General features: G+C 52.9%; 1 protein-coding gene across 1 annotated transcript in view; it reads right to left on the reverse strand.

Moving 5' to 3' along the window:
* Positions 1–1,925: 1,925 nt before the first annotated feature.
* The window catches only part of RUFY1 (RUN and FYVE domain containing 1), a 55,387-nt gene continuing 47,651 nt past the window's right edge, over positions 1,926–9,661 (reverse strand). The window contains exons 14-17 of the mRNA XM_011960173.1: positions 9,433–9,527; positions 5,412–5,460; positions 3,676–3,753; positions 1,926–2,427 (exon numbers count right to left, since the gene is read on the reverse strand). Of these exons, the coding sequence (XP_011815563.1) occupies positions 2,284–2,427; positions 3,676–3,753; positions 5,412–5,460; positions 9,433–9,527 (366 nt within the window). The 3' untranslated portion in view covers positions 1,926–2,283. The remainder of the gene's footprint in view (positions 2,428–3,675; positions 3,754–5,411; positions 5,461–9,432; positions 9,528–9,661) is intronic.

The following is a 9,661-nucleotide window of genomic DNA, read 5'->3' on the forward strand; positions in this document are numbered from 1 at the left end:
TTGGTACTGAGGCCCAGTATTGAGAAGGATTGAGGGTTCCTTCTCTGGGTCCTGAGTTAACTGTGGTACATTTAGGGATAAAGCTTGCCCTGTTAGAGAAGGGACTAATCCAGAGCCATATGGTTAGTCTAGGCCAGGGGCGGTGGCTGACACCTGTAATTTCAACACTTTGGGAGGCTGAGGTGGGCGGATCACCTGAGGTCAGGAGTTTGAGACCAGCCTGGTCAACATGGGGAAGCCCTGTCTCTACTAAAAAATACAAAAATTAGCTGGGTGTGGTGGTACACACCTGCAATACCAGCTACTGAGGCAGGGGAGAATTGCTTGAAACCGGGAGGCAGAGGTTGCAGTGAGCCAAGATCACGTCGTCATACTCTAGTCTGGGCGACGAGAAATTCCTGTTTCAAAAAAAAGTCTAGACGCATTATGGTTCTTTGGAATCTAGTGCTCCATAGCTTGTTTGCAGTGACTTAATTAACCATCTGACTTTGTTAGTTGGAATCTGCATTTTAAACAAAATTCTGACCACTCACCCCTACCTCAGTTGACTTGGGAAGTGCTGCCTTAGAACATCTGTCCTTCGTTTCTCAGGCTGGGTAAAGGTGGTATGTTACCAGACCAGGGACTGGAGATGCCAAAGGTAGGGCTTAGAATGTGTTTGAATTTGTGAGTAGGGAAGTTATCTTGACCAAATATTGCCAACTTTGAAAATGGGTGTGTTAAATTTCACTTAAACACAAGTGTCAGGCACAGAAGTGGGAACCTCCTGCATGTTTTTATACTGAGCTGCCAGAACTGACTTGAAGTAGGGGAGGGATGGATTACTCTGCTTTTGTGTGTGCAGATGAAAGCTAAGACTCAAGTGAACCGACTTGCCTAAGGCTGCCCAACAAGTTAGGGGTCCACACTGGGTGTATTGAAAAGGCACAGATGTCATATATGCCAGTTAGGGGTAGTGGGTGAGAGGCAGTTTTTTTCCTCACAGTTTGGCCCTGTATGATGGCAGCTGCTACGGTGAGGTGAGGGAAGGGGAGGGCTGCCACTGTGCTTCCCTAATAGGGTTGGAAACCTGCTAGGACATGGCTTTGGAGCAGGGCAGACCTCATCTTGAAGTCTGGCCGCACAGTCCTAAGCTGTATAGGATGGTGGGTGAATCCTTGAGCCTTGCCCAAGCTCCCACCTTTTCCATCTTGAGAGCGGTTTGAGGGAGGGAGCGACAGAGGAGGAAACTCAGTCGAGGGTGCCATGCAAGCATCTACCAGGGCTGACCAGGTCGTGGGGGAGCCCAGAGGAGGGGTGTGATCCTGAGGCCTGGATTTGGTGAGGGTGGGGAGCCTGTGGGAAGGGAAGGTAGGGTCCTGGACAAGGTGTATGTATAGAAGATGAAGGATGAGCCCTGGAAGACTGACTCTTGGTTGTCTGGACTTGACCGGAAGAGAGCCCCAGGCCATTGGCTGTTTGGGGGTGGGGGCCTCCGAGGGAGGGACTGGAAGCCAGTCTTAGCACTGCATTTGAAATGTAAAAAATGACTGCCTGCCAAGTGCCTTTCCACAGGTGTCTCCATCTGTAACCTATCAGACTCCCAATTATGTATGTGAACTACTCTTGCACTTTGGTGACAGGCTTGGGGTCACCTCCTCTGCCTGTTGGTGGCACGCTGCCCCTGCAAACTGCCCTTGGCTCACCAGGCACAGCCCTGCAGGCTCTGGGGCAGCACCAACAGCCTCCTGCTCACACTGGGCTCGGGCACGAGGGGTGCTGAGGCCTCCTCCGGTACAGTGGGCTCTTTGGAAGTTGACACGAGCTTCTGCATGTGCCAGAGTGAAAAATAAATGATTTTATTGCTGGACCAACGATAGGTAGTCACAAGGGCATGAAATGGCAGATTTCTTGACTGAAGCAGAGAAGGCACACTGACACGAGTCAGAAGGGAGGTGGGAGAGGGAAACTACTCACTAGCAGAACTGAACCTGCTGTAAAACAGGTTAAATCCTTTGAAAAGTGAAAAATGATAGTAGCAAAATCACGAAGTTTTATCTGAACCAGAGCCGTGATGTAACCAAGTAAGATGGACGTTTCCATCCAGAGGAGTTAATTCCGAATGAATCATGGCCAGGTGAGAGTGGCTGGTTCTGGCACGCTGTCTTCTGGAGTGCCAGTGGCCGGGCGAGAAATTGGATTCTTTCCTTCGATTCTCTTGGGAAAGAACACATTTCCCAAGCTTCCGGAGACCCACAGGGTTTGGCGCTGCCCGCGAGGCTGTGCTCCCCCGAGGACGGACGCTCAGGAGGCCGTGGAGGAGCAGCGCTGCAGGAGCAGGGTGTGGCAGCCGTCGCACACTCGCACCGGCTTGGGGTAGGAGGGCAGGGCCAGCTCGTTGCTGGAGCAGGTGTTGCAGAAGATGTGGCCACAGTTCCGGCAGTGGTGCTAGAGGACGGGAAGAAGGCAGTCACACGACACCCAGAGAAAAGCCATCTGCACACCCTCCCTGCTTCCTGACCCAGAAGCGCATCATTTGTTTGGAATGGGTTCTTTTTTTTTTTTTGAGACGGAGTCTCGCTCTGTCGTCCAGGCTGGAGTGCAGTGGCGTGATCTGGGCTCACTGCAAGCTCTGCCTCCGGGTTCACGCCATTCTCCTGCCTCAGCCTCCCGAGTAGCTGGGACTACAGGTGCCCGCCACCACACCCGGCTAGTTTTTTGTATTTTTTTTTTAGTAGAGACAGGGTTTCACCGTGTTAGCCAGGATGGTCTCGATCTCCTGACCTTGTGATCCGCCCGTCTCGGCCTCCCAAAGTTCTGGGATTACAGGCTTGAGCCACCATGCCCGGCCGGGTCTTCCCCTTTCTAAACAGGTTCCCTAGGTGCCTGATAAGACATGGAGATGAGCACCTGTGCAGCCTCTGCTTCTGTGGTTCCACAGATGGGAACAGCCAGGCCTTGTAGACACATGTGATCTCAGGCAGCCTCAGGCTGTGGTTTCTAGCTCTGAGTGTACTGCAAGGCACTGCCTGAAACTCGGGGTGGGGAGTCGGGGGTGGCTGCGGCTTCCTCTTTTCCAGAGCTAGGCTGTTGATGGGAACAGACAGAACATGGCAGTGGCAGTGTTTCCTTTAGCTCCCAGTTTTGCTTATATCCAACTCTTCCCCTACCCAGCTGGTCTTGGTGAGACTATTAATAAGGCCCTGTCAACCCTAGACCCAAGGGTGAGCCTAGGACCTTGTTTCCAGAACCTAAAAGACGGGGACAAGCACCCTGCCTAGATCACTGGTGATTTTTGGTGACCTGCTGCCCTGTAGGTTCCCCATAGATTCTGTTTTTGCCTAAGTTGGGCCAGATTTTGGTCCTGCCGCGCACAGAGAATTTTCAATGACAATCCCCTACAGCAGCTTGGCACAAGGAGCCCTGTCTCCCCCAAAATCACTGTCAGTTACTGAAAGGATGTGCTGGAGACCAGGGGCCTATGACTGGCCAAGGCTTCCCAGAAAGAGGGTGCCAGGATGGAAAGCCATCTGCACAGGCAAGCAGGGGAGGCGGGGCTGCCCATCTGCCAGCCAGTGAGCACAGTCAGGGCAGTGGGCCTGGTCTGATGCGGGCTTCTGGAACCAGAGAAAGGGGCATCTCAGCGGGCAATGACCCAGGGCACTGGGAGGGTGGGTGGAGCCCCCACATACATACCTTTCTCCGGGAAATGGAGAACTCCTTCTCACACTGCCGACAGTGCGTCGCTTCGTCATCTTTCAGCCAGGCGTGGCCCTGAGGAGGAAAGGACATTCTAGAATCTACTTTCTGTCTAAGCCCCTGATGAGTGCGTAGCTGTGTTCCGGCTGCATCCATGGTCCCTCACAGCACCTGTTTCCTAGTGAGGCACTGTTTCTTCTCCATCAGATGTGGCCTCACAGGACTGTCATCAACGGGCCCTTTCCCAGTCTGGCTGCAGCCAGGATTCCTGCGTCCTAGCTCCACGCTCCACCTGCCTCTGCAGGCTGCCCTGGGGCCTCAAGGCAGTCTCCAGCATCCGCTCACTCAGGCACAACCCCACTTTCCATCAGTTCCCTTTGGCTGAAGTAAGCAGAGCGAGCTTCTGGTGCCTGCAACCCTAGACCCTGCCTGAGACACTGGTCGAAGGGACTAGCTGAACTGGCAGGCGTGGCAGAAGGGCCAAATCTGAGTGAGACTGGAACACTTGCTGACGCTGATCGCTGTGGAGAGACAGAAGGTGATGGACAGCGGGCACTGCATCCCACAGGCCTGAGGAAGCGCTTCTCCTTGCGGGGCAAAGCCCTGGTTCTTAAACAGCCCTGGGGAGCAGACGGACTCCATTCCACAGGGGAGGCGGCCGAGGCTTTGAAAGGTGGCTCTTGGGAAGGCTTTCTCAGGGAGAAGCAGCACCTGTGATTTATTCAGGCTTGGGGACTGGGGTGTTCCAGGAGTCAAAGGCATGAGGTACTTTTCTGGCCTGTTAGCATCTGCTGGATGTGATTTTCTTGCTGACAAACAGCAGAAAAGGTAGAGCTAGAGTCACACACCCTTGGGGCTGCCAGTGTGTGCCCAGGACGTTCATCCTGACATCAAAGAGCTCTGGCGGCTCTAGAGTCCTGCTTTACGATTTTTATCCTCCCTGATACTGTGAAACTGATATTACCTAGAAGTCCAGGCTGCTGTTAATTGCTGTCCCTGACCTGACACTTGGAAGTTAGATGCCCAGAGACATCAGGGTCCCTGCTCTGCACCATGTGGGAGAGTGTGGAAAGGGACTGCTTTTGCATCGCTGCCACGGCACAGCTGAGGCTGATGGGTGGATGCTCCTGCAGGCAAGGCCATCTTGCAGGTCAGGCTGCCGTGCCCCTGAATGTCTGCCTCCTCTCCCACGCTCTCCACCCTGCAGCTCAGCCTGGCACCTGCACCTGCACCAGGTCACCTGCAAGCTCCTGCTCTTCAGTGGAATGTGTTATTCTGCCCTCCCCACAAGGGTGTGGAAACCTGGCCCAACTCAGGGCTTGGCTTGAGTGGTCCTTAGCAATGGCACAGGGGACTGCAGGGGGGCTGGCTGGCCTCTGGCCCTTCACTTCAACAGAAGGGCCTGTTTTTCACTGTTTAAAGATACCCGCGGGTCTCTCCTCTCTGCCACCTGCCTCCCCCTTTAGGAAGACCCATCAGGCCTATTTTCAAAGCACAGCTGATGGCAGAAGAACTGGAGTCAGAAGACCTAGGTTCAGCTTTGGCCCTGCCACCTGTCAGCATCCCTCAGCTGAGGGGCATGTTTCTGAGCAGCATCTGGCTTCTCTAAATACGTCATCACCACCACTGCCTCGACCACACACTCACCTGACTGTTGGGATACTTAAACGTACAAGCACACAGGCCATCAGCACAAGCTGATGGCGAAGAAGTGGTTCTTAGGAAGCCAGTACCTTCAGTGCCTGGTTCACTTCTTTTATATCTTCCATCTTCAGCTTGGACCTAAGGAAGAAAAGGCCATTTAACAGCAGTGAGAGAGAGAGAGGCACTGACTCCCTAACATAGCTGGCTCTCATGACTAGCTTTGTGAAGATACTGGACTTGTGAGGAGACCCAGAACATGGGTTGTTAAAATGCCTTCTGCCTCTGTACAATCCCAGAGTTGCCTCATCACACTGGCTCCCATCTGCTGGGGGCTGAGGCTGAGCCTGGGATTGCATCTGGCACAAGAACACACTGCTTAGCCTGCAGGGGCTCAAAACGACTTCGAGGGAGGCTGAGGCGAGAGGATGGCCTGAGGCCAGAAGTCCAAGACCTGGCCCTGTTCTGCGCTAGTCTCTACCGCTCTCCCTAGCAGGAACCTGAGTCTGCAGGCTTCTCCCTGGCCTCCAATCTGCTGCCTGCTGTCTGGAAGGGGCAGGCTCAGAGGGCACAGCCATTTGTTCTTGTTCCATTCTTGTTAGTGTCAGAACAATTCCTTTGTTTATGTAAGAGACAGGACTGAACACGGTTTAAATTGGCAGAACTAAACCAAATAAAATGAGGCAGTTTGTGCGATGTGGGAAAACAGTGTGATCTTTTTTTTTTTTTTTTTTTTTTTGAGACAGGGTCTTGCCATATTGCTCAGGCTGGAGTGCAGTGATGCAATCATGGCTCACTGCAGCCTTGACCTCCTGGGCTCAAGTGATCCTCCCACTTCAGCCTCCCAAGTAGCTGGGACTACAGGTGCGAGCCATCATGCCTGGCTAATTTTTGTATTTTTTTGTAGAGGTGGGGTTTTGCCATGTTGCCCAGACTGGTCTTGAACTCCTGACCTCAAGTGATCTGCCTGCCTTAGCCTCCCAAAGTGCTGGGATTATGGGCCTGAGCGTTTCTTTTTCTTTTTTTTTTTTGAGATAGAGTCTTGCTGAGTCTCCCAGGCTGCAGTGCAGTGGTGTGATCTCGGCTCACTGCAACCTCTGCTTCCTGGGTTCAAGCGATTCTCCTACCTCAGCTTCCCAAGTAAATGGGTTGACAGGCGCCTGACACCATGCCCAGCTTATTTTCTTGTACTTTTACTACAGACGGGGTTTCACCATATTGGCCTGGCTGGTCTTGAACTCCTGATCTCAAGCGATCCACCTGCCTCGGCCTCCCAAAGTGCTGGGATTACAGGCGTGAGCCCCCACGCCCAGCCTGTTCTGAGCCTTTCTTAAAAACTGAGATCAGTCTGAACTATCATCAGATTAGACTAATCAAAGTGAGAAAATGGCAGGTCTCTGGGAAACACAGGCTAGACTTAGAAAACAGCATCAGGGCATTTAGAAAAATCCCTGTGGCTTTTACTAAAGATTGGGAGGCAGCTCCTTCCCTTCCTGGTCCGGCTGCAGAAACAGGAAATAGGCCAGCAGATTGACAGGATCAGAAGAGGCTGCCCAGATGGACAGACCTTGGGAAGCCAGGTCAAGATGGCAAACTGAACATATAAGAACTCTGGGAAACACAATTTAGGAAGAATCCAGATGTTCCCAAGATAATGAAACTGGAAAACTGTTCCTGTAGCTAATGTAGGGTCTGCGAAGAGGCTTTGCCATCTCTGTCATCGGCATAGGCTTGCAAGAGGAAGAAGGGAAGAGGAGAGACAGCACAAAAGCAACTCCTCAGGTAGTCCTGTCTGGGTTTGCATACACCTGATGCTGTCACATGCACAGCACTTGCTGGGAGGGAGTGATGGCCAGGCAGCTCACACTGGAATTTGGAAGCTAGGGTAGCCGGTAATGCCAGGCAGCCACAAAGTGCAACAATACATTTTTTTGTTTGTTTTTGAGACAGAGTTTCACTCTTGTTGCCCAGGCTGGAGCGTAATGGTGCAATCTCGGCTCCCTGCAACCTCTGCCTCCCAGGTTCAAGCGATTCTCCTGCCTCAGCCTCCTGAGTAACTGGGATTACAGGCACATTCCAGCACGCCTGTCTAATTTTATATTTTTAGTAGAGACGGGGCTGCTCCATGTTGGTCAGGCTGGTCTCGAACTCCCGACCTCAGGTGATACGCCCACCTCGGCCTCCCAAAATGCTGGGATTATAGGCATGAACCACCACACTCGGCCACAAAGATACATTTTAAAGATCAGAGACCATCCACAGTTTCGAGGTCTATGGTCCACTAGGAGGGGACCTGTGACACTGCCTCGCCATCCATCCAATGTAAAGAGGAAAACACTGGCTGCAAACCCCAGAAGCCAGCTCCACGCCAGCCTCTGTTCCATGTCTGCTTCTGGTGAGTGCTCTTGGGATGCCCTCACAGCTGGCCTGTGCTCTTGTGCACAGGGATAGACACTGAGCCTTGTGTCGCTCAAGGAGCTCCCTGGGGGTTGGGGAGGAACAGGGGCCAGAGCATGGCAAGTTGACAGGCCAGACGAGAGCAGCACAGGGCACTCAGCTGAGTGGGTGGCAGGCAGGGCGGAGGGTGGGAGGGGAGGGAGCGGCGGCCATGGGCTGATGTAGAAAGGTAAGGGGCACAGGAGAGATGGCGAGTGGCCAACACCTGCATTTGGGAGTGGGCAGACCGCATTCCCACCACAGACATCAGATTCCTTGACCAGCTATTTTTTTTTTTTTGGAGATGGATTCTCACTTTTGTCGCCCAGACTGGAGTGCAGTGGCACAATCGCGGCTTACTGCAACCTCTGCCCACCGGGTGCAAGCGATTCTATTGTCTCGGCCTCCCGAGTAGCTGGGATTACAGGTGCCCGCCACCATGCCTGGCTAATTTTTGTATTTTTAGTAGAGACGGGGTTTCACCATGTTGGCCAGGCTGGCCTCGAACTCCTGACCTCAGGTGATCTGCCCACTTTGGTCTCCCAAAGTGCTGGGATTACAGGCATGAGCCACCGCACCTGGCCTATTTTCTTAATAGTACTAGACTCTACACATTTCCAGACTGCAAGAAAAATTCTAAGGCTGCACACATCTATACACTAGTGTGTTTCAAGCTGATTCTCATTTTGATCTCCATGTGTGGACCTTTTCTGGTCAAATATATGCAGTGCTGGACCTGAGCCCAGGAGAGCCCCATCTCCTTGGTCATGGTGCTTACGTCAGGCATGGGTACTCGGGAGCAGAGTCAACCTTGGGTGATCTTGGGAGCTATGCAGAAAGAAGAGGGACTTTGTTCCTCTGACAGATGGCCTTGCTGAGTGCTGTTTTGCCCGTGAAGGGTCCAGACCCACCTGTGAGGTAGACAGGACAGCAGAGGTAGGAAACAGAGACCGATTCCTGATGGCTTCTTTTGCTTAAGCCACTTTTGAGTTGGATTTCTGTTACTTGCAATCATGAGTCCTGACTCGAGGAGAAAAGGCTACCCACTATGTTGAAAATGCAAAATCATCACACAAATGGACAAGTTCCACAATCCGAAGTGTGATCCACCCCAAGGCCCAGGTGTCCACAGCAACGTGTCCAGACTGGGACACCAAGGAGGGGAGCTGTCAAGTCAGAGGAGAGCAGAACTACCAGGATCTGCACCCATCAGCATCTGTAGCAGACAGACAGACTCTGGCGGATGCAGTGGCCAGTTCCCCGAAAGGAAGGGGGCTGTGCTGCGCAAGGCCGGTGAGTGCACCTCTAACGTGCAGGTCTTCTCAAACCTGCCACGCTCCCTCTGGCCTGAGTGTAGACTGACCAAGCAATTCTCATTGCCCATCTGTTCCCTAAGGCCCTGGATATGAAGCTAAGGAATAAGAGTGTCCTGGTCACTAGGAGTAAGTGTGCTTGATGAATTAACTAAGAGCTGACTGACATCCCCAGGGGGTTAGCAGGAATCCGTGCTTGGTCCCTCTGAGGCCTGGCTTCCTGAGAGCTCATCCGTTAACAGTGGACTGGGCTCCTAAATCGCCCCCCCTCCTTTCGCCAAAAGGAAGTAGGTTTGGGGCCTGAGGGGTGTGGGGGGTAGACTGGTGTGCCTGCAGTGGCAGACGAGGGGAGTGGGGTTCTTACTGGCTGAGGTGCAGGCCCATTTCCTGGAGGGCTTGTTCCTGCTCCTCGCAGATCTTCTGCAGCTCTGCCTTCTCGTCCTGAAGCTCCCGCAACTCCTAAAATGAACAAACCAACCAGATGCTGGACAGAGGATTCACGGGCCTTTTTAAAAATTTTATTATTTTTTTGAGACAGAGTCTCGCTCTCTCGCCAGGCTGGAGTGCAGTGGCACCATCTTGGCTCATTGTAA

This window comes from Colobus angolensis, unplaced genomic scaffold, assembly GCF_000951035.1.
Source record: "Colobus angolensis palliatus isolate OR3802 unplaced genomic scaffold, Cang.pa_1.0 Scaffold509, whole genome shotgun sequence".
Classification (NCBI taxonomy): Eukaryota; Metazoa; Chordata; class Mammalia; order Primates; family Cercopithecidae; genus Colobus; species Colobus angolensis.